We start from the raw sequence: 27,108 nt of genomic DNA on the forward strand, positions 1-27,108 counted from the left end.
AGCCCAGTTTCAGCCCCATTTGGTACTACACAAGACCATTACAGCAGTTGCTGACTGTTTCAGAATGGATGTTTGTTTTTTGCCTCTGTGTTGACTTTCAATTCTGTGGATTCCCTAACTAGCACTGACTTGTTTATGTTCTAAATTTCAGTGCTTATGCTTTTATTAATTTTCTTAAATTCTGGTATGGTGACTGACACTAATGACAGGAAATGATTAATGAATGGGACCTTGCTGGGAATGTGTCACATTCTCATGTTTGTCTGGAGCTAGTGACATGCTGCATTACTGGCTTTCATACGTTTTCTGCCACTTTTTAATTGTTGAAACACTAAAGTTTGTCTTTTGGTCTCCAGTTTCTGTTTATGCTCTTTAATAAAAAAACTCCAGCAAGCCAACTGCCAGCAGCTGTTAATAAACTAATCACTCCCAGTAAACAATTTCTTTTACGACTTAAATATTTTTTAAGGCACGATAGACTCCTAAAAAAATCTGCCCTATATGTAAATGAGGAGAAAGGGGATACTTGTACAGGCCGCTCACATAGTGAGAGGTGAGACATAGTGGGGAATTGATGTTCTCTGAGGCACCCTATTGCACACCAAATTGTGGTGTCTTCACTCTGACCTCCCTGAAACCTCTCTGGACAGCTACAGTCAGTGACAAATTTGGCTTTGCTTCAGGCTGGTAAGATGGGAATTTATTTAAAAATACTCTGTTAGGGTATGCTGAAACTCTGAAAAGGGTTTAAAACAGTCAAAGTCATGGATCAGGTTGCTGTAACTCTCAAAGAAGATCTGAACTGGGGGTTTTGATGTTGTGGCTTAATCACAGAGCAGTGCTTCCTCCTACCCAGGGCTTCCCTGTTTGGTGCTACTTTGCCCTTATCTTATACCAGTATTTGCAAAACCTGCTGACAAGGTTTTGAACTGGCTTGTTTGGCAAGTGCGGGCCACACCTCTGTTTCTCACAGCTGGAGTGCAGCCCAGTCCTGCGCAAAACTTCAGACCAGTCTGTAGCAAACAGCGCTTCACAGCCGGGCATCCAGGGACTCTCCTTATTTTCTGGGTGTCCCTGTCAGATTTTCTGCAGAGATAAGAAGACATTTTTCCCATGTTCCATAAGGTGCTGCGGGGCCCGCTTCCACCCGGAGTGCTGCCTTTCCTGGCAGCTGTGCTTTTCCAAAGGAAGGAGAGGAAAGAGACTGGGTTTTATCACTGGCGGGTAAGACAAATCATAGTGCTGTCTTTGAGATGGCTTTCCTTAGCCAATGTGTTCAGTAGTGACTTCCTGTTACTGCATGTGTGGAAAACCAGTTCTGTACTTCCACAGGAACTAAAAAGTTTGTTGTTATTTAAAATTTGCCCTGAATGATAAAGCTAATAGAGATGCCAGGTTTTTATTAAATTTAGGATCTGTGTGAGGAAATGCAGATCAGGTCTGCGTTTCCTTAGTTTTTGGGGAACACAAGCTGATGCCAAGTACTTTTTTAGGGGGAGAATACTGCACTTCTCATTAGTAAAGACAAAACCATGCTTATGTGTTTTCTTACAAAATATCCTTGATTACAATTTTCTTCCTTTATGCTCTCTGTCTTATCCTACAGGGATTAATGGTCTTAAGTAGACAAATATTAATAATGATGTGAGTGCCTGTTCAAAATGCAGTGCAACCACAACAGATAAGGTGGTTTTGATGTGTTTGTCCTTTGACTGGTGTGAAATCATTTAATTGTGTAACATGGTCTGACCAATAACCTCAATTTTGAATTACATTAAATGTTTGTGAAGGAGCCTTTGACTAGGAGATCTGATCTGGAATTTGATCACCTGTGTTGTGTTGTCTCACACTAATCCCTCAATATACAATTTAAAATTGAGATGACCATTAAATGTCACAAAATGACTTGCTACCTATATGCCTTTCTGTACTTCTGCTTGCTGTATGATAAAAATTGTCTTGTTGACTTTTTAATGTTGTTGTTTAGTACTTGGGAAATCAGGGTAGAAGAGGCTAGTGTTAGTCTCCATTAACCTGCAAACCACTGAATGTTATATTTCCCCTTAAGTACTTACTATACAAATAAAATTTAAAAAGTTAACACTACTTAGTGAAGTTGGGCTGGTTGGTAGGAAGAGATTTTGTATTGTCTAATTGATAGCAATTGAGCAAGGAGTGAGGCAGCAGATCACCCTTTTGGCTTTGAGTTTAACGTGATCAGATCTCTTTAATTTTCCAGAGTTTAGCTTTATTTTCACACTTCTAAAGGCAAACTGAGAGTGACCCCAGTGTTTGCCAATGCTGTTGTGTTACTGAGCTGCTAGCACTACTCATAACCTGACTAACTATAAATCTTGCCTGCCAAAAGATTATGGTTCTTAAGGCTGCATCTGTAAGCCTCCATTCATGACTGCAGATGCACACTCTTGGGGGAGGAGGGAAGCTGGAAAGAGTGCCTAGGAAAGCCAGGTGTTTGCTTTTGAGTTTAAAAGGGAACTTGTGACACCTTGGCCACAAGGAAGGGAATAATGGGCAGCATGTTTACTTGGGAGCAGGAACAAGATGGGGAGAAGGTGCTCTATTGGTATACCGGACATTTCGTTGAGCTACCTGATTTTCCTAGTAACTGTGAACACAAAATATATATTTTTATTTGCTATGACAACATTTTTATAATGCAACTGGCATGCACTGACAGATGTGGAGTGGATCCCAACACTTCCATCCCACTGAATAAAGACAGTTATTCTGGGCTATGTGAGAGTAAAGACTACTGGGTCCTGTAGCTGGGATGAGTAGTTTTACAGTTGCTTGCTGCTGAATCAGCACCTTCAGTTTAGATGAAAGGTACAGACAATTGTTAGCGAAGTTAAGTATGTGAAAATTCAGTCTTGTACCCTCATTTTAGGATTTAAAGGTTTGGGTTTTTTTGCTTCAGATGGACTCTCCTAAGCTCTGGAAAAGCAGTGATTCTGAAAAATCATTAGACTGCTAAGTAGAAATTAGTTGCTTGCATCAGACACATACATTGGTATGCTGTCACATACACTGGTATAGGCAGAACTGTCATCTGTATTTGTTCTCTGTTTCCCATACAGATTTCCTGCCTGCCTTTTCCTTGATCATTCAGATAGAGCATATCTGATACTCCCATGCTTCATTACTCTGCAAGCTCACCTGGCAACATGCTATGACCTTGCTATGCCTTGGCTAAAAGATAAGTACAAAAGGCATATGAGAAGGTTCTGGCATAATTGATAGCACAGGCTTGGGAGCACAGTGAAATGTCAATTGGGTTCTAGGCCCTTAAATTATAATCTGGGTGTGGAAAATGTATCCTGTGTAATGACTGGCTGTAAATCAAAGGTTGTTAGAGACCTTTGGAAAGGACTTTTTTTTTGAGCATGTAACTACATTTTGACAGATGGTATACAATAAAAGAGACATAGGCTATCATCAGGGTGTTCTGAGCTTCCTCTGCTAATAGTGTGTGAATTTCAGGTGATAGCCAGGCTATGTGAGTGAAGATGGCTTTCACAGCTGTGGGAGTGTGATTATGTAGCTTCATTTCTCAAAAACCAGGAGAGTTGCAGCAACTTTAGGAAGTTGGTGGGAATGACACACAATCTTGAATTTCTCTGTGTAATGCATTCCTCAACTTGTTGAGGTAGAAAGGAGGTTAGGCTTTGCCTGAGAAAGTAGTGTCAGTGACTGAATAAAAGTGATTAGGAAAGGTTTATAAAGGAAGAAAAACTAGCATCTCAAGGGTGAAGCTCATGGTGAAATTAGATGTAAAGGCATGTCTTGTTCCCAGAAACAAATAAAGGAATAAGTATCTTCAACATGTCAGTGCTGCAAATAAGAGTCCTTTAATAATAGTATAATTGGGGTTTATTTGTCCAAATTTAATTTGGTACCTGCATGTGTGATATATTAGATGATGCATGTATAGTGCCATTTATCAGATAAGGAATATTCAAGAAGAGTTTAACAATTCAAGGTTCACTGGCTTCCTTGAGACTCCTGTTAGTGATATGTGGTATGTAGTGATATGTATGTATTTATATAATATTTCATAGAATTATGGAATGATTTGGGTTGGAAGGGACCTGGAAGATTATCTAGTTCCAACCACCCTGTCATGAGCAGGGGTACCTTTCACTAGACCAGGTTGCTCAGAACACCATCCAAACTGGCCTTGAGCACTTCCAGGAATGGGCCATCCACAACTTCTCTGAGAAATCTGTTTCAGTGCCTCATTTGTCAGTCTGCAGCATTTTTTTGTAAGTGAAGATCCTGTTGAATTCAATTGTAGATGAATACTTAGCGTATCTGAAGTTAAACTCTCGTCTCAAGCCAACCATGTAGGAAATTATGAATGTAAGCTATTGACCACTTGTGAAAAGCATTTTGAAAATGTGATTTAAGAATAGAAAAAGTTCCTAGCTGGCCAGGATTGTGTCATAATTGATGAAAATGAGGCAGAATCCCATTCTGTTCCTGAACCCTACACAATTATTTCTGTGCAGTCTCTGTACTAAGTCACCCCATGCTGTTTTCTCTTGTCTTCTCCTGCCCTCCCCCCACTTTTCCTACATAATCTTCTAGAATCCAGTCAGGCTTTTTTTCCCACTTCACATGCTGGCAGTTAGATACTAATATTACTTTCCAAAAATAGTCTCCCAGAAGCTTTCAAGAGCACGGATTACATTTTGATCTATGTTGGTAAAGTCACATGCATGTTTAGAGTGCTGATATCAGTAACAGTCCAGAATGAAAAGGAATTTAAGTTTTGTCTTTTCTTGCTCAAACTGCAATGAAGTATGTGTTCCTGCAAGAAAGTGGTTTTTTTTTCTCACTGTAAACAGCATATGCCTTCTATGTCTTGAGACCATGCTGTTAAGATTCTTGCCATGTCTGCTTTTACTCAAGCGTGCATGTGCCCTTGGCAAGTAGTCGAGTCATGATCTTAATTATTTCAGCAGCTTCAGTATCTGTTTATCGTCCAGTAAGAATGTACTAAGGAAGCAATTAAAAATTGATCTATAATTAGAGGAAACCCTAAATAAGGGATTTATTTTCTGAAGTCTATGAGGAGTTACTTTAAGATATCACTCGTGCTGCTGAAAGGGAATTGACTTTCCTTCTGGTCTCCTTTGGTCTTCCTCCAGGACACTGAAAGTGCTGCAGAGATTCCCCAACTGACTCATTAGTAGTTTATTTTGGGCTTGCTGGTCTGATCTGTTTCTCTGGACTTATTCTAGTGTGTTTATAGAACAGGCGTTGCAATTGAGTTAAAAACTTAGCTTGTTCCTTTCTTTTCAGTGGGAAAAGCACCCTTACTACAACCTAACAGTGAAAGTCCTCCGAGCCAGAAACATCAAGGGTACAGATCTGTGTAAGTATTTAGTCAAGATATTATGAAAACAGGTTGGTTGGTCAGTGCATACCTCTAACACAGGCAGCATTGTTAAGGGAGCTTCTTACTTACACATACTGTATTGCCTTTATGTCTGAATAAAAGCTTCTCTTGTAAAGCATTATGTATACTTTAAAATCTTGATGTGAGCCAAGCTGCAGATTAAGCGTGCTACTTTGCAGAACAAGATCAACTCCTGATAATGTTTTTCTTCCCTGCTCCTACACCTGTCCTACTGTCACCTATTCTGTATTCCTTTCTCTGGATTCAGCCCTCTGATCATAGCAAGTTTCAGCCTTGCTCCTGCTAAACAGTCTTCATGAACCTGGAAATAGAAATCTTCAATTCTAGCTTCCAAATGTTTATTTTCTCAGCTGTAGTAGTGCTTTATTTCATGTACCTGCTATTTGCCATTGAAGCCTTTAAGGAAGTAGGTAGTTGACTGATTCCAAGACAAACTGCTTTTTATCTGTTCCTGTTTTTGATAGCATGGTATATATTTCCTTCCATTTACACATCAAGTAAAGATCTCAGGAATGTTTGAGGCATTGGGATCTTTAAAACTCATTTGAGATTTAATTACTTCAGATTTAATCCAGTAAGGTAGTCTGCCTTAAGTTTATATCTGGCATCCAGCACTGAACTATTTGGAATGCTAAATAGCTGTTCAAGGAATGGAAAATTCTCCTGAGAGGCTGAGGGATAGATTCACACTGTGAAGAGTTCTTTTTCATGGCCTATCTGTTCAGCTGGAGTGAAGAACTGTTCCCATACTTGCATTGAAGAAGGGGCCCTAACTGGAAGAAAGAACTCAAAGACAATCAGTTATTTTCAGGGAATGGAAACAGACAGCTCAGCTCCTGGCCAGACTAAATGAGGGTATAGCAGTGGTGGATGTTGTCTACTTGGACTTTAGTGAGGCTTTTGACACTGTCTCCTTTAAGATTCTCATAGAGAAACTGATGAAGTATGGGCTGGATGAGCAGACAGGGAGCTGGACTGAAAACTCAGAGGATGGTGATCAGTGGTAAAAAAACTGGAGTATCTCTCATATGAGGAAAAGCTGAAAGATCTGGGGCTACTTAGTGACACAGTGGAGGATTCAGGGTGATATCATTGATATGTACAAGTATTTAAAAGGAAGGTATTAAGAGGATGGTGCCAGGCTCTTTCAGTGGTGCCCAAGGCAAGAGGCAATGAGCCTGGTATCAGCAGTAATCGTTTTTCAAAATTTGATCTTCCTCATTTAAAATAGTAGTTTCTTTTATTAAGGGCTTTATGATTTGGATGAACCAGAAAAAAGGAAATATAGGTACCTAATATTCAATTTGCTGCCGTTTGAGAACATGTACTTCATTAAAGGCTTTTGCTTTAGAAGTCCAGTCTTAAATTTGCACTTTTCTATGATGCAATGAGATCTAGAAAATGAGGAGTTTATGGGAAAAGTTACGTTTGATTAAAGTCGTTCTGACGTCTGTCTCTGCTCTCTCTGCTGTAGTGTCCAAGGCAGACTGCTATGTGGAACTAAAGCTGCCCACTGCATCTCCCATAGTCTCCCGAACTCAGGTTGTTGACAACAATGATAACCCAGAATGGAATGAAACTTTCCGGTATCGAATCCATAGTGCTGTCAAGGTAAGGAGTGCACTTTGTGGAGTTGTTTGGACTACTTGTGTTTGTATACTGGCTTGCTTTTGATACTTCATTCAAACCAACCCTCAAAACCAGTGTTACCTGGAAGGTGTCAGTTGCCTTCAGTGGTACAAAAAGCTGTACTATGCATGTCCAGTGATAACCACAGCAGTTTGTAACTGTACTCTCGTGTAAATTGCAGCTAGAATGTTCCGTAAACATCCTTGTGATGCAACTCAGGAAGGGGAATTTATGGCACTACCTGGTAAAGTTCAAGGAAATTTCGTGATAAAACAAGTTTCTATTTGATGTTTGCTTCTACTTTCACAGTGTAGCTGTCTGAATCAGGATAATGGGAACCAAATTTCTACTCACTGCCACTAGTTCGTGCAGTCAAGTTTTGCCATCAGTTCCTATGATGAAGAAAACCAAAAGTCAAACTCTTGGATAGGGACAGTACATCTGTCTGCTGTCTGTGCAGGACCTAGTAGAGTATTGAACAAAGTCTTCAGATTGTCAGCATTCATTCTCAAAGTAGCCATTAATGGCAGAGGGAAGGAAACTGTACTTTAGAAGGTCAGTTTTAGTATGGTACTATTGCTTTGAATAACATCCTAGGCTTTGGAATAAGGTGCTTATTAACAAGAAACTATCCCCCTCACTGGAGTACCTTTCCACAATGGTTGGTGACAAATGTGGAATGCTAATTGGCTTAAATGGTAAGAAAATTGAAAGCTAAGCTTTAGTGTTTAGCTTTTCTTCCCCTGCAGACTTATGAGGCCTCAGTCTGTTAACTGCTGCGAGACTATACTGGCACAATTTTACGTTTAGACTTGTCTCCTGGAAAACTAGTTGCTGCAGTGCCATTTTTTTGGATGCCATATGTACTCATTGTGTCTATTTCAGTTAGTTTTTCTTGAATTTACCAGCTCTGAGACAGTGCCAAGCGGGAAGTGATCAGTCCCTTTAACATCCTGGACTGAATTGTGCTAGAAGAGTGGAAATTGCTATTGCTTCCTCAGGCAAATCTGTGCCTGAAGTGGGTGGAAAGTACTGTCACATGCATTCAGCTGGAACCTCTCTCTAGTTGGGAAGCTCAGAAAATATTTTAGCTACATGTTGTCAACTAGGAGCCTTTTTTTCTTAACTATGCTGTAAGCCCTGCTGAAAATAGTGAATTTTCTTCAGGAATGGGAAAGGTATTGATTAATGCACAGAGTGTCTATTGTATACAGATACCCAGGAAGTGTTTGTTCTTTGATCTTAGGCTGTTTGTTTCTGTTTGGTTTTAGAACATTCTGGAGTTGACACTCTATGATAAGGATGTCCTTGTCAGTGATGAGCTCACGTCTATTGTCTTCGATGTAGGGGGCATGAAGCCGGGTCGGCCCCTGCTGCGCACTTTCAGGTTGAACCCTGAGGTTAGTCCCTGGCTCAACTGTGAATAGCTGCAGCTCATCATTACAGATATCTGACAGTATGTGCTGGTTGACTTGTCTGTGTTGTATAAGCTAGAAGGGAAAAATGAATCAACAGGTGATGACAGCATATGTGGTTTTACTGTCAACTGGGATGTTTCTAAAATCCCTAGTGATTTTATGTGTCTTCCACAGCGTTTGGCATGCCCCAGCTAAATAAAACTTGAGATTACTGCTCTCATTCTGAAGATGTTAAAACATCTTCATTTAAAGGGAATTGATTTTTCATGGGACTTAGAGGAACATAAACTGGTTTTAAAATGAAAGACATTTGCAGTCAGTAATCATTATGGGGACTATAGACTGTGTTTTTTAGTTTGGCATCATCAGTTTGCGGAAAAGAAGTTTATTGCTGCAAAGGTTAGCTCTATATCTAATAAGTCCGAAGTCTAAGAAAAGCTTATTTTCTCTGAACTATGTTCAGTACCTTAAACCTCTGCTTTATGTGGGTGATGTGTGTATCAGCTGCTCTCAAATCCTGTGCACCTGTTTATGGACTTACAACAAGACAGCCTGTTTTACATAGATAAAGCCACATCACCAATCTGATCTATTTTGTAAATACCACAAACACATTGCTACAACAGATCAGGATTAAAGGTGAGCTAATGATGTGTTTTCTTGAGAAACTGGGCTTCAATACTGTTGGTGTGGTCAGAAGCAAGATAATTGGCATGCAGTTCTCAGGGAGACATTGGGCAGTGGCACAGGCACTCCAAATGATTTGTCATCATGGAAAGAAGCTTAGTAACTCCCTTGTTCCCACTAACTCTACCAATTTGCTAAATGCTTAAGTCATCTTGATCCATAACTGTGGATCTGAAAATTCCAACTTTAGTAAAGAAAATTACCCAAGTTGGCTTCTACTTGCTTATTTTAAGAGCTGCATTATGTCTGGTATCAAATATTTACTATATGTTATGGTAGGAGAAAAGATGGCTGGATCAAAGTCTGTAGAAGACAAATAAAGCAATGACCTAAGAGTGTAAGCTCCTGAAATAATAATAATAATTGGGAGGTAGCACAAAACCTCATGTAGAAGGTGTTTGCAGAGATGGCGCTGCAGTGGGACTTGAGCCAGAGGAGGGTTTTCTTCTCGTAGCAGAGTAATGGATCTGAGAGCCAACTCTCACTTGTGTGCCCTTGTGTCTTCAAACATAGATGTGTCTGGTCATATAGGATATGTCCAGGAGGAGAGGAAAGTTTAAAGAACAATAAGAACAACTAAAGGCATAAATTTAAATATTTCAAAATTTAACTGGAACTTTTATAAAAGCTGTTACTTTAACAGGAGGTTACTATAAGTATGTAACAGGAAGAAGGCTTAATCTCTTGGAAAAATGTCTCATAATTATATATTCAAGATAAAGGGTCACCAGTGTCCAACTTTTGTTTTCAAAGGCTAATGAAGAACTGGATGTAGAGTTTTACTTGGAGAAATGGTGAGTCTTACGTGAAGAGCTGAATGAAATTGAGCTCTGCAAATATGTTGTCTTCGTTACTTTTTCTGTGCAGGGACAGTCTTGCCCGTAGAAAGGCTAATGCTTTGTAGTTCCCTGTGGTGTTTGAGTTGATTCATTAAAGGTTGACCACGAATATCCTTAATGCTCCAGTCATCAAAACTTTTGGGGTACAAAAAAAGAAATAAATTTTGCTGGACTCCATGAGAAGTAAATGAACACTTTGTGGATTAGTTACTTAGGAGTGGAAAGCTTTCACAGTTCACCATGTGAAATACACAGATGAGTATTTAATCTATCTAATAGCCTATCTAAGCTCAGCTTTTCTCTAAGTTATCACAATAACAGAGATGGGGAAATCTTATAGCATGTGCTTATAGTTGCAGACGAATTTTTTTATTTCCCAACCTCCATTGTTCTGTGAAGGGATATATGCTTGGTGTTTGCACAGATATCCCCCAGTGAGGGCCTTTTTACCCCACTGCTTATCCAGGCAGTTAGTTTGCAAAGTAGGATGAAGCAAATTAGAAACAGAACTCATTTACATTAAATCTCTTGCTTTCTCAGCTCAGATGTCCCTACAGAGGTATTGACCAATGGAGTCCTTGTGGTGAGTACATGGAAGTCAGAATCATATATGTTGTGATTTACTCCAGAAGGTAAGTTTTCAGTAGCAAGAATTGTTGAGTGTTCCACTCCTGCTTCCAATTAGCTCCTATTCTCTCCAGCATCTGCCTTTCTTTTTTCAATTTGTTGATTTAAAAATCTTCCTCAATTTTTAAAACTTGATAGTAACTCGCAGAAAGGTGTGGCTTGTTTTTTGTTGTGGGGTTTGGTTTTTTTTCTTCCAGTAAGGCTGCTATAAAAAATGTAAACAAAAAATGTCTTTATGAGGCAAGTGAGTCTTGAAGATGGTATCGTGTTTTCTAGCCTAGATGCTGGCCAGGTATAGTCCCTCTTCTAATTTTAACACATATTACTTCAAAGCTTTTATCAATGCCATTGCTAAGTAGGTGTTGCCTCCCTGTTCTCTTGGGTGAATCAATCTAAGAAAATCAGTGTGTTATATGTTAAAAATAAAGGTATTGCTACCTCTTTTCTCCCTCCAAAGAAAAGGGACTGGTGTCATGTTTTTTGTAAGGAGAAAAGGATAATGGTTGAAATGTAGAGTTTTAACTTTTTTTTCCTGAAAAATTGGTGGCACTTAACAGCGCAGTTCTGCAAAATATTTCACAGGAGAGAAGCTTTTGTGTTCCAGTTTGCCTTAGCAAATTAGTCTTACATTTAGGCAGTGGAGTAGTTTCTTTTAGTACTTTTAGAAAGTACTAAAAGTACTTTCTTTTAGTAGTTTCTTTTAGGGCAATTGTATCTTACGTACTGTCCTAGAGGGGTGATGATTGAATGGTGTGAGAGACTAAATTTTATGAGGGCATGGACAAGATGGGAGAGAAAGTCATGGCAGAATTTATGAAGTGCTTGCTTCTGAACAGATTCTGAATAGGTACTCACACATGCATTAAAAAAAGGTAAAAACCCAGAAAAACCCCAGGTGTTGACAGCTTGTAACTATGAAGTACTGGTTGCAAAAAGCTCCAGTAACTGGAATAAGGAGAGTGGTTTTGATTTTGAAACAAGAGCAAATAATCCTGTCCTAGGGAAACAAAACTTGGTCTTTATTTGAAATAACAAAACAATCCTTAGTGGGTTTTTTTGACAGCTTGCATCTGTAAACCTACACCTCATATAGTAGGTGGATTAAACTTCAACAAAGAAGTGAACTAAAAATTGTATAACCAGAGCTGGTTTCTTTTTTTACATAGGTTCATCCTTGCTTGTCTCTGCAAGGCACTGTTAACAAAGGGGAAAACACAAAAGAGAAACAGCAAGGTAGGGCTGCCTGTAGAGTTGAAGTCAGCACTACTTTTCAACATATTTATTCCTTGGGAGAGAAGGGAGACTTGATTCTCTGTCTATACAGTGCAATTTAATTTACTGACTAAAAAATTTACTTTTAAAGTCAATTTTGCTTTTATTTTTAATACTTAATAATATAGGGTCAATTCTACTGAGTACCACACGATAGAGTTTTTGCTTGTGTTTTCATAGTCTCGGCTACACTTAACAAGTACTTGATTTTCAACATTTATTTAAATGACTCCTGTGATCTAAACTTGTTTTTCTAATGCACAGGGTGCTGTGAAGTTAAGTTGTCTGTCCCAGGGGCATATCAAAAGCAGTTGAGTATTCCTTGGACACCAGATAATGAGAAGCATTATGGAACCTCATTTGTTTTTCATGTGGATAAAGAAATGTGTCCAGAACTGCAAGTGCAGCTGGAGCAAACCATATCTGTTCTACAGGTAAGCATCCATGCTGATTGCTACAAAATTTACAACCCACTTTTGAGTAAATCCACTCTGTAACTGGTAACTTTATTTCCATGAAAATGTCCTTAAATATAAATTGAATGGCCTTGATTTGATCATAAGAGGACCAGAGACTTCTTCAGATGTTCAGGGATGTCAGTTTTTGGTTTTTATTCAGGTACCTGTGGATGTCAAAAGCTTGCATTAAAGGAAGTCTCTTATGAAGTAAAATATTTGTGTGGTGCTAGGGACCAACTATTAAAAAGACTACTAGTCACTTCCAGATGTACCTTTTGGATGCAACTTTGTAATATTGTAACTGCTCAGACCAAAATTTTCTAGGCTAGAAGCTTGCCTTGAATGAATGTATTTTTTTCTGGGCATGTATTAGGAATTTATGGGCAGAGAGATAAGTTTTTATCTATCATTGTTTTTTACACAGTACTATTTTTTTTGTTTTAAAATGTCAGACTTTGCATTGTCTTTGACATTGCGTAAGGAGGTGAAATTGTCTTAAAAATATACACTCCCCAACAATTTAAAATTTCTTCAAACTCAGGGATTAAAGAAATTTAACTCTGTGCATGCTTGCTGCATGAAGATACTCTATAGGAAGTCTTTTCTATTAGAAACTTGTAAATCAGTTGTCACTTGTAAAGGTTTATTTAGCTTTTTCTATTACTTTGCAGTCTGTACAAGTACCCATGCAGCGTGTGCATCCTATTGGAGTGACTGAATATTCATTGTGATGACTGTTGCCACCAAACATGAGAGCAAGGAAACTCTTTATTCTATGATATTTTTCATGCCCACAAGCAGTTGGGCAGCATGATTGCAAATGGTGATCTTGACTACTCTAGAGGCAACTATGGAGAAGAGGACACAAGAAAGTATATGGAAGAATAGGTTTGACATGGGGTTGTTTAGGCAGCAGACATGAGCTGAAGAGAGAGACCTGGACTAAAGTGGTCAAAGACTCAGAGCCGGGCAAGCAAAAACACAGTAGAAGTCAACCATGGAGATTGGAGCAGGTGGTAAACCTCAGCCCAACCACCTTGGTTAGCAGAACATACTCCTTCAATGGCTGGCATAGAGCATAAAAGTCTGACCTTTCTTCTCTTATCAGAGGTAGGAGAGTGCCAGGAACATGGTAGAGTTGCTTGCCCTGTACCTAAATGCATGTTATTTTCCCCTGTTAGGAGGAGGAGGACAGTGAGCTTAGTCGGACATTGGACTCAGGACAGCTGTTATTGGTCAGAAAACATCTGTGAAATCTATGAGTAGTTCCTTGTCTGACTTCAGTTCTTGGTGTGAGAAGGGTGACAACCTGTTATTCCTTCAAGATGCTGTCTCTTCCCAAGGGTTGAGCCCTGTGGTGGATGTATGGGCTCCATCCCACTGGTAGGCTGTGTAGGTTTGCGTGTGACCCTCTGATATGAGGTTTTTTCAGTATATGTCTTTTAAAGTTAGGAATCTGCACACAGCTCAGTATTGAGAGCTTGTCACTTGCTACATGAGAGAAAACTCAAGGATTTCCTGGCAAACTTTAATTTTCTCTGCTTTTAAAATTGATTAGGTTTTGTAAATTACATGCTATCATTTGTCCCTAGGGAAACTATCTTATTGCTTATTTTGTAGTATTTTTTATGTATGTCTCATGCTGTTGCTTTGTTGGTATCCTTTCCAAATCCTGCTTTGAAGACAGATTGCAAGAACACAACTATTTTGGGGGAAAGTTTTGTACTCGAAGGTGAAGATTTTTTGCTTGTGGCAGACAGGTATATTAAAAAAAGCAAAGAACAACAAACATATAAACCCCCCTAAACAAACAAAAACCAAAAAACCCCATTTGAATGAAAGAAATATCCTGACAAAGATCTGTCAAGCAGAAAGCAGGATGCTCTTGAAAAGCCTAAGACTTTTGGGAAAGATTTAGCTGTAATGATATTAAGAATTGTTTGCTGTTTTGACATATGAAAGTCATACCTTTAACTTTTTTTCTGTGGAGCTCAATTAAGATTTTGGTTTTTATTAGGATGGCGTGAACCCTGATGTTGAAAAGCATACTATGGTTCTGGGATTGGGAACTGTACCAGTTAATTCCCTTCCTACCGGAGAAAAAGTTGATAGAATCATTTCTTTGGGAGAGGTAATGTCAATATTTTACATTTGTTTTAGCATGCATGGGATAACTTTTTCCTCCAATGCCTTTAGGCATGTGGAAAGTTAGGCTACATGTGATTCTCAGGAGTGCTGTTTTCTTGGATATCTAGAATGAAATAATGGGATTACTCAGCGAAGTTCTTCTAAAAATGTTTTCACAGTGGGGTCTTGCAAAGTAAGTATGAAGTTCATCACTTTCTAGAGCAAAAAAGTCTGTCAGAGTGTGAAAGAAAATTACGAGAGGAGGAGAAAAGCAAGACACTTGCAGAAGAAATAATTTCTTTCACGCTGCTCTCTGAGTATGTTTTTGCTTTCTGCGGAGACTATTGAAAATGTCTGAAATAGGTGCAAGGGAAAGGTGTTCCAGAGATGTCATTTTATGAGAGAGAGTACTGTTCTGGTTAGTATCTGGTGACTCTGTTGATGTCATAACCTCTGTTTAGTAGTTCCACCTGTATAATTGCTATCAGTTGTAAGATGTGTTCGCTCTTTTCACAGGGACAAAGTCTGGATATGAGTTTGAAAACTGAAGAGAGGTGAGTGGGAACCTCAGAGTCCTTTAAAAATGAGGGAAGGGCCTTTATTCTCATAGTAAAGGAACTGAGTGACTCTCCTCAATGTTCTGGTGAGATCTCTTCTCTCCACTGATCTTTTGGGATAGAATAAAAGAAAATATCTTTGATTATTTTTCTTCTTAAAGCTCTGACTCTTCAATTTCCAAATACTATCTAATGTACTGGTGTCAGTACTGCTGAGAGCTGTACAAATTTTGTGTTCCTAATACTTAAATGTAAAATAGCTGATGATGTAAATATTAAGTAGTTTTGTTAGGTACAGATACTTCCCAAAATATATTCAGTCCTGTACTGACAAATAGGAAAGGACACCTCTGTGTGTGAAGAGCCTGAAGTATAAAATAGATGCAGGGCACAAGAAAGGAGTAAAAAGGAAAGAATAACTGAAAACCAAGCAGCTGGCTAGTAAGTTGATAAGGTCATTTAATATACAGTCATCTGAAGATTCTGCTCACCTTTTATGAACTCATAGCAAGTTAATTGAACTACAATTGCAGTTGCCCCCTTCTGCCTCTTAAGTTCAAAAATTTCTGTTTTAAAATTGCTTTTCCCCTCATTTCACCATTCATATCAATACAGTGATGTCAGTTGCTCCTCATACAATCTTCTTCACCTACTGAGAATATTTTCTTCCTCTGTGAAATTCCTGAAGCTTAATTTGAATACTGTTTGATGCAAATTTTGAATTTAAACATTAAGGGAGAAATACAGTATGGAGAAGTTTCATTTTCAATTCCAAAAGCTGTTGTACAAAATAGCTGGTGTATATACTAAAATTTCATCTAATAGTTTGATCCAATAATTCAGATCAGCACCCAGATTTTGTGTTCAAAAAATTTCTTTTCATGCAAATTACAAATCCTCCAAAATCTGGGTGTATTTTTGCTTGACTTCTATTTCAGCACTTGGGATCTTGATATACGTCTGGGTTTCGACCTCTGTAAAGAGGAGAGAGAATTTTTGGACAAAAGGAAGAAAGTAGTTTCTGAGGCACTGAGAAAGAGTCTTCACTTAAAGGAATCCCCTCCAAAAGATGAGGTATTGAGCACGGTGCTGTAGTGAGATTGATAAAATCCTTTATGCTTGGTTGATAGAGGGTGTAAGAATCTTTGCCTATAACAGAAAACATGTTTTGCATTCACTGTGGTGTGAGATAGGTCCCTGGTATGTTTTAGTTTTGAAGTCTCAAATGTTGTTATATTTTTTAAATTTTGAGGGATGTGTGTGTGTGTGTTTTGGAATGCAAAACATTGAAATTTCAGAATGTATGCACTTTCTTTTGTTGAAGTCTTGTATCTTGGGTTTTAGGCTTGGAACTGTGATGGGAAAGTCTGTTTCAGAATGTTTAAATTAAAGCTCAAACCACAGGAATAGCTTCCTAATTGCTTATTTGAGGACACTGTTATGTCTACATAGGCCATGGCCCGATGCCTTGCTTGGTGGTGTTTGGCTGCTGTTATAAGAATAGTTGCCTTTTTTGTGCTTATACATATATTGTATGAAAGTAAATGTGTGATAGTATACATAACAGTTTCAGTAAGTGACTGTCCCTAACTGACCCTGCTGTTTTATAGTAAACAATATATTTCAATTACAAAATAGGGAAAGGAGTTCTGCTTGAAATAAACCTGAAATCACTTGAAAAGTAAATAGAAATATTGATTTTTGTATTTTTATTTTTTTTTTTAATTTGAGTGAGACTTGAGTGGGATTATTTCTATAATTCATTGGCAATCAAAAGTCTGTGGTTGTGACTCCTGACTTTGCTGTCTGCAGGTTCCAGTCATAGCAGTACTGGGGTCTGGAGGTGGGATGAGAGCACTGACGTCGTTCTATGGCAGTCTTGCTGGGCTTCAGCAACTGGGCCTTTTGGATGCTGCAATATATCTGTGTGGGATTTCTGGCTCTACTTGGTAAGCTGTATGCAGTGTTGGCTCCAGAAACTTAGTGTTAATGCAAAGTAAAACCAAAATTGCATTTGTACCATCTGTAGTCAGACAGCAAAGTCTAATATTTTATCAGTTTTCACCTGTAAGACTCCTGAAGAGTTTAAGGGATTCATTATCATGTCCAACCCATGCAGCTGCTGGTTAAATTTATGAATCTGCTGCAAGTCTGACAGTTGAATATTAGAATGTATTACATCAATAAAGCTGCTCAGAGCACTGACTTAAAAAACCCTCCTCCCTTCTCTACTCTTGCCAAGACGATAACTGATGTGGTGCAAGTCACTGGAAACATGTCCACATGGGCCGCTATGTCATCACCTTCCAAAATGATGTAAGTGGCTGAAGAGAGGCACAGCACTGTTTTGCCTTTTGGTGAACTGGAGCAATGTGCTGAAATGTTAGACATGGCTAGAATGTTTCAGTATCTCAGTTCTTGAAGTCTGTGATGAAGTCATCCCTTTTAAATACACGTTGCTTTTGTGAAATGATTTCACTGAGGAGTTGTGCAACCTGACAGTGTAACCCTCCCTTCCAGACCTTTGTGTGTTAAATTAACTCCTATGTACCTGGTTCTCTTCCACTGACCTTGTGATCTGGCTGGCCTCTTTTGACTCAGAGACACTTCCAAACAAATGTAGCCAATGGTCCAAACTAGTTTTTTCTTTAATCAGACCTGTGTTCTGATGAAGGCTATGGCCTTTATTGCTGCATGCAGTAGCACCCTTGCTGTCAGCCAGTCTATCATAGTTGTTATGGTCTGGAGTTAACTCAGGTTTATGAACTGGTTTATCTGTGCCTGCATATGATGCTTGGAACATCCTTGGAAGGCAAGTTATCAACTGGGATGAAGTTGTCCTGGAGGTGTCAGAGTGTCCAGCACATTTTAGAATTCAGAGAGCCTTTATTTATGGACTCTCTACTCTTCATGATGTTTTATCTTTCAACTTCTCAAGTGCTGCAGCACTAATTATAACTAGCTAAAAGTATTCTTTACACGAGGATCTTTGTTACTGATGACATTAATATAAGCATTTTCAGGTGTTTATCAACACTGTATCAAGACCCCAACTGGTCACAGAAAGACCTTCAAGATGCAATCAGAAGAGCTCAGGATGCTGTGTCCAGCAGCAAAGGAGGGGCATTTTCCCCAGAACGACTGAAATACTATTTCCAGGAGCTGAATGCAATGGAGAATAGTGGACGGAAAGTTTCCTTTACAGATTTGTGGGGCCTTATTGTGGAATTTTTCCTACAGCAGAAGGTAAAAGGGTTTATGTTTGGATGTGTACTGCTTTTTGTCTTCTGGGTGGGAGCTCTACATACCCACGTGTTTTATTTCAAGAAACCAATTACTCTCCACCTTTGTGAGCTGTTCTGGCATAGACAGTGTTGTGCAATAAATATAGTATCTTCTTTATTCAAGAATTTTCAAGTCATACAGATCAGTGCTATAGAAAAAAAAGCTGTGTTTTCTTGGAATGACTGTTATTAAATTAATAGCTTTTGTATTGGACAGGTTAAATCGGAGAGAATGATATTAGTTTTGCAGAATGGCATTACTGTGCAGTATTTTCTATGTAACTGAGAATGGAAATCAGAGGGATATTGAGTTCATTAATAACACTAGGCATTCTAAGTATGCAACGGCAGAAATATTTTGGCCAAATCTAACCATGTGTCTCGACAGTGGGACAAAAAGGGACTTTGAATTAGTAGTATTGTTAATCAGAAGTGCTAAGCAACAGCTTCCAGTTATCAAAGTATGGGTACAGAGCTTGCCTAAGTGTGCTTCTTCTTCCCTGCTTGTGACCAGGAAGACCCATCAAAGCTGTCTGATCAGCAAGAAGCAGTGAAATGGGCCCAGAACCCTTACCCTATCTATGCAGCTGTCAATGTGAGACCCAATATGAGCAGTGGTGACTTTGCAGGTATATAGAAATTTATTTCTGTTTGCTAAAATCAATAAATTCCTTTCACCTATCCAGTTCCTTGGGTAGTGAGCAGCTGACAACAGGAAATGTGGCTCAAGCAGCAGTTGGTAGTGCAAGAGGCAACAGGATACTGATTGGCAGAGTGTTATCATCCTGATAGCAAATGTCTTCATCATGGCTAAAATAGAGAAATGAGATTCAACATTGTTGGCCACTCCACATGTTTTGCTAGAAACTGCCTGAAATTTTCAGGAGCTGAGAAGATTCCTATAATACACGTCTGTGTCTGAATCAGAGAATTAGAGTCCTTAGTAATTAAGTGACCACTTTCTTTTAAAGTCTCAGAAAAATAAATAGTTTTTGTAGCATTCATGTAAAATGATGGATTGACCACCTTGTAGTTTGCATCATCAAAATTATGGATTTTAGAAGCTTGAGTTCTTACAGTAAAAAAATGGAAGGCCAGTCCTTCACTGAAACTTTAAACATGATGCAACAAGTGGGGATAGATACAGGAGACACAATCACAAATGTTTATGTCCATCTGTGTACCTCTAGGGGACTTTTGTTTATTTTATTCTGGAGGAGTTTGAATTAATTTGATGTCATATGAATTTGTGAATGAATTTAATTTGATCAAACCTGCCAGAGTTCAAGAAGCATTTGGGTAATGCTTTCAGACACATGCTGTGTTTTTTTGGATTGTTCTGTGCAGGGCCAGGAGTTGGACTTGATGATCTTTCTGGTTACCTTTCAGCTATTTGTAGAAATCTTTCAGGCAGGAGGGGACTTTTTGATAGGCAGACAATGAAGACTGACACTGTGGGCGAATCGAGTTTTCAAGTTAGTACGGTAGTAGTTTCTGAGAGATGGTATGTAGTGTGAAGAAAAGCTGAGAAAAATGAAGTAGCTTCTGTTTGGGATGGAAAAGGGAGCCATCAAAATGGTTTAAAGTAAAAGTAAAATAGGCAGCTTGTTTCTCTAGTGGCAAACTCAGGATGGAGCAAGATGGGATGAAAGCCTGTACAAGAGTTTTTGTTAATAATAGATGATTTTTTTAATTAATAATAGATAGAGGCTTACTGAGAAGAGAGGCAGGGAAATCCATAGTGATCATGAAAAGTGGAGTGAAACTCCCTTCTGCCTCCCTTTCATGAACAATACCAGATAAATATTTTTGCTTATGTTTCTTCTGAGATGAGTAAATATCCTGCTGACTTGTTCTTAGAATGGTGTGAGTTCACTCCCTATGAAGTTGGATTTCGCAAATATGGAGCTTTTGTCAGAACAGAGGACTTTGACAGTGAGTTCTTCATGGGACGACTTATCCAGAAACATCCAGAGCCCAGGATTTGTTTCCTACAAGGTATGATCTTATGATAATGATTAAAATGAGGAGATGGAAAGGAACCATGCTGCTTTCAGGACTCATGGGCTTAAGTCCATACCTTTTTGTCCCTTGCTAAAGAACTTGAAGTAAAAAATGTCAAGTCTTTCTCCAGAGTTTTAGGTATTGGTTCATAATATTACAGTCTGATGTCCTGAGTCTGCAAGATGACTCTATTATGAGCTGCCTGTCAAAAATGTCTGCTGTAGGTCTTCCCCTACTGTCTTTTTGGTGTTTTTCTCTAGGAAAAATTTCCGCGTTATATTTTTAAATCAGAATTTTTTACATGATTAACTCAAACATCACCTGTTAGAATAGTAGGGATCAAGTGACAGCCTTCTCCCATGACAAATGGCAACGGAATTATAGACCTTTTGGTTACACTATGTAAAGCCTTTTGAGTACTAAATTCTTCCACATGTCTCCTGCAGGAATGTGGGGCAGTGCTTTTGCGGCAAGCTTGGATGACATCTGCCTGAAGGTGGTTGGTATAGGACTGAGCTTTCTAGATTCTTTCAAAGATGTTATAAAAGTTGTAGGTAAGAGCATACATGAAAACAGCTGGATTTTTCAAAAGATTGCTGGTTTTGGAATAATCGCAATAATATGACTCAAAAATGTGCTGTGTGTAGTTTTCAAGAGTTAGCATTAAGGATGGATTTAGACAGATCTCTCTTTTACCATGTGTTATTCCCTTTGTTCACACATAAAGTGAAGAGAGGAATTACATTTTCTTTAATACACTTTCCTTTCCTTCTTTTTAAAAAAAATTGTATCTGACTTTGACTATAAATTTGGACGAGTTCTGGGAACTGTCTTAAACACATATTGCAGTGCAGGAGTTGTAATTGTGAGAATAGGAAGAATAGAAGCTGGACTGCTAAGCAGGAGGTGGAAAAAAGGCTTTCAGTTTCTCCCTTGTCCTGCTTTTTGTAATTTTTGATAAGCTGTTTGTATGTTTATGCACTGATCTCCATTTATACATTGCCCCCCAGCAGTGAAAAGGAAGTGTTTTAAAGGCTGAAAGTTATTCCTGTGCATAGTTATAGCCTTATAGTAACTAGTGGAAGAAGAGATTTTTTCTTCTCTGCCTTTGCAGCCCTAGTTGGCACCCCACCCCACCCTTTTTGTTGTTGTGTAACTGTAAATGCTACTGTGTGTGCTTGACTGATGTTGTCTTATGTGACAGAAATTGTTGTCACTTGGTAACAAGGGTTTTTCTTTGTGTTTGTTTGAAATTAATATGGGCAATGATTTATGAGTAATGCTATATACATTAAACAGGGCATGTAAATCATACAACTATGGCATATGCAGCTCATTTACATTTCATTACAGTACTCTTATTGGAGGAGAAATTCAGCCCTAGGACAGCTGGTTAAATATTCTAGAAACAGGTCTGATTGAAATATTGGAGCTGGACAAGCATTTTGTTTGTGTTCTGCATCCTTCTGTGACTTCTGCAGATGACTGCCGAAGATTCCATTTCCGAGACCCAGCACGACTGAAGACTCGCTTGGTTATACCTGGGGGCCCCTTGCTACAAATGTTTCAGGATTTCTTCAAGTCCCGGGTCACATGTGGAGAAACCTTCAACTTCATGAAGGGATTGTATCTTCATAAAGATTATGTTAACATCAAGAAATTTGTGACTTGGAGAGGTAAATGAATCTGTCTGTGTCTGGGATATTAAATAATATGTTAATACTTTGTCAGTATCACAGAACATAAGTGAGCTTGACTTTGTTCTGCTGAAGTCAGGAAGTATACCCCTTCTTACCCCATAGCAAAAAATTTGATCCACTGTGTTTGTTCTGTCATATAAGACTTCACAGGTCAATCTCAGATAATGGTGCATATTGGAATGTCTTTTTTCTTTTTATAACACCAGCATAAGCTTTGTTTGTTGCTTTTACTGAGAGGTGTGTAATGAACCAATATAGTTACTTGCGTTACTTGGAGTATCTTACAGGTACTCATCTGGATGCATTTCCCAACCAGCTGACCCCCATGGAAGAGAGCTTATATTTAGTGGATGGTGGCTTTTCTATCAACTCTCCCTTTCCTTTGGTACTTCAGCCAGAGAGGGATGTGGATGTTATCTTGTCATTCAATTTTTCCTGGGAAGCTCCATTTGAGGTGAGAGATGTAGCAGAACATCATTACATGAACATAAAAGCACAGAATCATATTCAAAATGACAGCAGATCAGTTGATGTTGAATACACACTCTAACAAATAAATTAAAATAAATCCTTATGTCTTTCATGGAATCATAGAATAACCTGGGTTAGAAGGGACCTTAAAGATCATCTAGCTCCAACCCCTTTGCCATGGGCAGAGACATCTTCCACTGGACCAGGCTGCTTAAAGCCCCATCCAGCCTGGTCTTGAACACCTCCAGGGATGATGAGTCCACAACCTTTCTGGGCAACCTGTTCCAGTACCTCACCACCCTCTGAGTAAAGAATTTCTTCCTAATATCTAAACCTACACCCTTTCAGTTTAAAGCCATTCCCCCTTGTCCTATCATTACATACCTTTATGAAAAGTCCCTCTCCAGCCTTCTTGTAAGCCCCCTTTTGTACTGGAAGGTGCTATAACGTCCTCTCAGAGCCTTCTCTTCTCCAGGCTGAACAGTCCCAACTCTCTCAGCCTGTCTTCATAGGAAAAGACATTTCAAGCATTATTTTTCTCTCCTTTTTCCTATGAAGGTCATGAAGAGATAGAAAGTTGACAACTATAATAAGATTCAAAAATTTTCAGAAGCCTAAGTAGATTGTTATGTAAAATAAGAGCATTTGTTTGGCTCATTAAGCTCCTTGTTACTTTGATACACACCTCTAAAGGAAAAGTGGTTATTGGTGATTTTCTTCATGCAAACAAGCTATTTTATGTATATAAAAGTGTTCATTTTTAAGTGCAGAAAAGTCAAGGTGAATAGATTTAGATACATAAAAAATTTCAGCTGCAACCTGTTGATGTTTGCTAGCAGTTCTCAATTCTGCTCTTCATTCTTCTATATCACCATCCAGAGAAATTGTTTCTGCTGATTTGAAGCTGAGGTTCTATCACATTTCCCCCCCCCCTTTTTTTTTTTTAGACAAAGTCTCTTTCCCTTTGAGAATTGTAGTTAGATGATCTTAGAGGTGTAGCTGGTATTCTGTTGCAATTATTTTTTTATTTTTTGACAACAGGTTTTAGAGCTGACTCAGAAATATTGTGAGGAGCGTGATATTCCTTTTCCAAAAATCAAATTTAGTGAGGAAGATGAAAAGAAGCCAAAGGAGTGTTACGTGTTTGTGGATGATAATAATCCAAAGGCTCCAATTGTAGTCCATTTCCCATTAGTGAATGACACTTTCCAGAAATACAAGGCTCCAGGTAAAGGAACTATATCTTAAAGAGCTCTTGTAACAATCTTTTGGGTGTGTTGATGGGGAAAATTCAGTGCACTCAGTGTTCCTCTTTTCATTCATCTTAGTATTACCCTGTAATTATTAAATTGTTATTTACCTTTAAGGCGGAATGAATTTCCACTAGTTTTTTGGAAGGGAGAGTGGGAGAAGAGGCTGACAAAAAAATAAAATCTAAGTGCCGAAAGAATCAAAATTAGGCTAAATTTTTGCTTCTTTCTGAACCTTTCTGCCCTGATACTTGATTCTCTTACTTCTAGTTACTCTGAATATATAGGAAAGAACTAATAATCAGATTAGATAAGGAGTTCATTTGTTTACTGAATAAGAATAAACCACTAAGCAGCAAGGTATTGGGGACCAATCTGTATGTCAGATCATGTAACTCATGTTAAGTGACCTGTGCCCCTGTAGTGTGAGATCAAGTGATAAATGATTCTTTCTTCATTTAATGTGATTCATATAGGCTGTAAAGTCTATCAGGCAAGAGTGCTGGGAAACATGGAGCTATTTACCTTTAAAAGGAGACAGGCAAAAATCAATGTCCTTTTTCTCCTATGAGGGAGAAAACAGCATCCTGAAGAAAACTGTTGGAATACATAGAAAAGAACATGCAGGACTGGTGCAGGCAAGGGGGATGTAAGGCACACTGTTAATGCTGTCTATATTAATACTGTAATGATTGCCAGACCCTGGCTGCATTTCCTCATCAAGATGAAGAGTTTCAAAGTGTTAGGCTTGAATGTGACTTGAGACTTTCATTTCTCTAACAGCAACAAGCAAAGTGTTATTAGCAAACTACTTTAATGTTCACCTTTCGAAATGGTACTTAAATTTAAGTGGCAGGGTGCTAAAAAAACGAGTTACCATATTTTAAAGAGTTTATACTAACATCCTAAGGGCAGTTGAACTCATGATGTGTCTTTTATTTTAGTGCAGAACAGTACTTCCAGGAAGAATTGAGCTTTATATTTCCTATTTTAAGCATGTTTGTAGATGAACTAAACAATTTATCACAATGGAAATGTATTTTAGTACTGTATTTTGGAGCCTAGTGGAAAGAGGCACTAAATAATAGCACTTTGCCTTCAGCTTCCAGATATTTTGGAAGGAACTGAAGTCTCTGCAGAGGAGCTTTGGGGAAAAAGTTAAGGTTCAATAGAATTATCTGTGATTTACTCCTAACGGAATTGAACTAAAAGGAGTCTACCATGGCTGGGGGGTTTTTTGTGATTTTTTTTTTTCTTTCTTGTTGCAGGAGTTGAACGTGAGTCAGAAGAAGAGAAATCCTTTGGTGACTTCATCATTGAGTCAAAGGATTCTCCTTACCGTACACTAAATTTCACCTTTGAGCCATATGATTTCAGCAGGTTAGTGGAAGTGAATCGCTACAATGTTCTGAACAGCAAGGACACTCTCTTCAAAACCCTAAACTTGGCTCTGCAAAGGAGGAAGTTGAAGAAGGTCATCAATAAGTCCAATACATGATCAGCTTCCAGAGCTGAGGATGCAGAGAGGCTACAGTGTAAAAAACCATGAGGTTCAAGACAGAATATTGAAAATGAATAGCTGGGAATTATCTTCTTGGCAAGGGAGTAGTACGTGTGACACTGAAAATTCATTCCAGATGATGTGCTCTGATGAAAACTCAGGGGATATACCGTACAACATGGATGTTGCTTCCTTGTGTGGGGAAGAGTAAGAAATCATCTAGCCCAGTATCTCAATTTACAGTGGCTGATACCAGATGATTAGGGAGGTCTATTCAAACAGTTCCAGCATCTGGAGAATAATCTTCCAAACTCCAGTAAGCAATGCACCTCTTTTTGTCAAAGATGTGTTAGTGTTTGGGGAAACTGATTTCTTCTGTACTTTTATCTCTCCTGCTTTTTGAATCTCTCTTCATGAAATTTTACAATTTACATCATCTTGCAAGTAATTCCACAGATACACACACACTGAGAGAGATGTGTCCTTTTGCTTTCAACTTGTTACTGGATGATGCCTGCATACTTTCAAGACTGAACAATGATTACTTGCTTTCTATTTTTGCCATTCACGATTTCAAAGATCTTTGTGATATTTCCTTCCTACCCTTCTCAGGGATTTTAATGACTTTTAGTCTACCAGAACTTCAATATTGAGTACCTTATTTTCATAAACAATTTGTTTTTGAGGAAATAAATATTCACTTTTTTATGTTTAACAATTAAAAACACATTGTGGGATTGTGTTGCTTCTTCCTACCGTTTGATCATCATGAGATGATCAAAGTGTGATGAAAGTACCATGAGTCTCGTCTTTCTCTTTGTGTATAAGAGGAAGGAAGGCTCCTTTGAAGGGTTCGAATTAGATATTTTCTGCCTTACACTTCAGTGTGCAGTTCAACCAGACCTTTGTTGGAGGAATTTGCGTGTCTATATATTTCAGAAACATCAATAGTCAAAGTAGGCACAACTTAAAATTGTGAATGAATAAAACAATGTGCTGCAGTGCTGTGGGATGGAATTCACCTCACTTTGCATAAAGCTCAGAGAAAAGGACTGAATTATGCAGTTGGAAAATATGTGGTACAAAAATATGTTAGACAAAACAATGACAAACAAGCATTGTTTACTTTTGTGACTTTTACACTGAGTTGAATGTACTGATTCTGTATTTGAAAACTGGAGACAGGAAATTTGTCTTATGAAAGAATGTAAAGACTTATAGATGAGGATGATTCTTGATACATTTTTAAATGTGTTTCTCTTTTAATAAATATTAGTTTTTCTCACGTGCTTTTCACAGTTTTTCTTATAAACACTTGTCTTGATATATTTTTCCTCATTTCAATAAAAAGTAAGCAAGGAAGTCAATGTAATACTATATTGCATAGTTTCTTTTATTGCATCAGGATACTTGACAGTGGGATAACAAGTTACTGAGTCCATGTCAGGCTGGTGTTGCACAGCAGTCGAAAGTAATCTTTTCATTGTGAGACTTCTCTCTGAAGAAGCATGGCTCAAAATTTATTTTTTAGATCTGTTTCAAATTGTGCCTTCATCTGGGTGATCAAACTTTCTTGATATCTGGAAGGATGTATCCTTTATGTTCTTAGCACTTATTTACTTAAGCTGGAATAAGAGAAACAGCAACTTAATGTTATAATTTTCCTTTATAATTGGTGCTGCATGACTACCCACTCCGTAGGAGTTCTTACTTATTTTACTTTGCTGAGTTGAACTGCGTAGTTTGATTTATTTCTACGTTTTTGTTTTCGAGGTTCTTTCCTAATTGGAGATGATTGGATACTGTGGAGATATAGTATTTAGGTACTACCTAATAGACGG

At 38.3% G+C, this 27,108-nt stretch overlaps 1 protein-coding gene across 1 annotated transcript; it reads left to right on the top strand.

The window, feature by feature from the left end:
* The first annotated feature begins 1,012 nt into the window (after positions 1 to 1,012).
* On the top strand, positions 1,013 to 26,499 carry PLA2G4F (phospholipase A2 group IVF). Its single transcript, XM_017812703.1, has 21 exons — positions 1,013 to 1,224; positions 5,326 to 5,398; positions 6,918 to 7,054; positions 8,344 to 8,472; positions 9,931 to 9,971; positions 10,557 to 10,599; positions 11,810 to 11,876; positions 12,180 to 12,349; positions 14,391 to 14,504; positions 15,017 to 15,054; positions 15,996 to 16,131; positions 16,870 to 17,006; positions 18,081 to 18,303; positions 18,856 to 18,970; positions 20,202 to 20,339; positions 20,792 to 20,899; positions 21,827 to 22,021; positions 22,333 to 22,499; positions 23,558 to 23,744; positions 25,035 to 25,278; positions 25,408 to 26,499. Exons 1-20 carry the CDS (start codon positions 1,114 to 1,116, stop codon positions 25,262 to 25,264), a joined length of 2,559 nt encoding a protein of 852 aa, XP_017668192.1. The 5' UTR covers positions 1,013 to 1,113; the 3' UTR covers positions 25,265 to 25,278; positions 25,408 to 26,499.
* Positions 26,500 to 27,108: the final 609 nt, after the last annotated feature.

This window comes from Lepidothrix coronata, unplaced genomic scaffold (genome assembly GCF_001604755.1).
Source record: "Lepidothrix coronata isolate B3197 unplaced genomic scaffold, Lepidothrix_coronata-1.0 Scaffold1, whole genome shotgun sequence".
In the NCBI taxonomy this organism is placed as follows: Eukaryota; Metazoa; Chordata; class Aves; order Passeriformes; family Pipridae; genus Lepidothrix; species Lepidothrix coronata.

What these genes read in the sequence shown, in the direction of transcription:
- PLA2G4F (XM_017812703.1), top strand. Translation starts at nt 1,114, where the DNA reads ATGTTCCATAAGGTGCTGCGGGGCCCGCTTCCACCCGGAGTGCTGCCT. An exon ending in CTTTCAGGTTGAACCCTGAG is followed by an intron (nt 8,473 to 9,930) that starts GTTAGTCCCTGG and finishes TTGTTTTCAAAG; the next exon opens with GCTAATGAAGAACTGGATGT. An exon ending in AATTTTTCCTACAGCAGAAG is followed by an intron (nt 18,304 to 18,855) that starts GTAAAAGGGTTT and finishes GCTTGTGACCAG; the next exon opens with GAAGACCCATCAAAGCTGTC.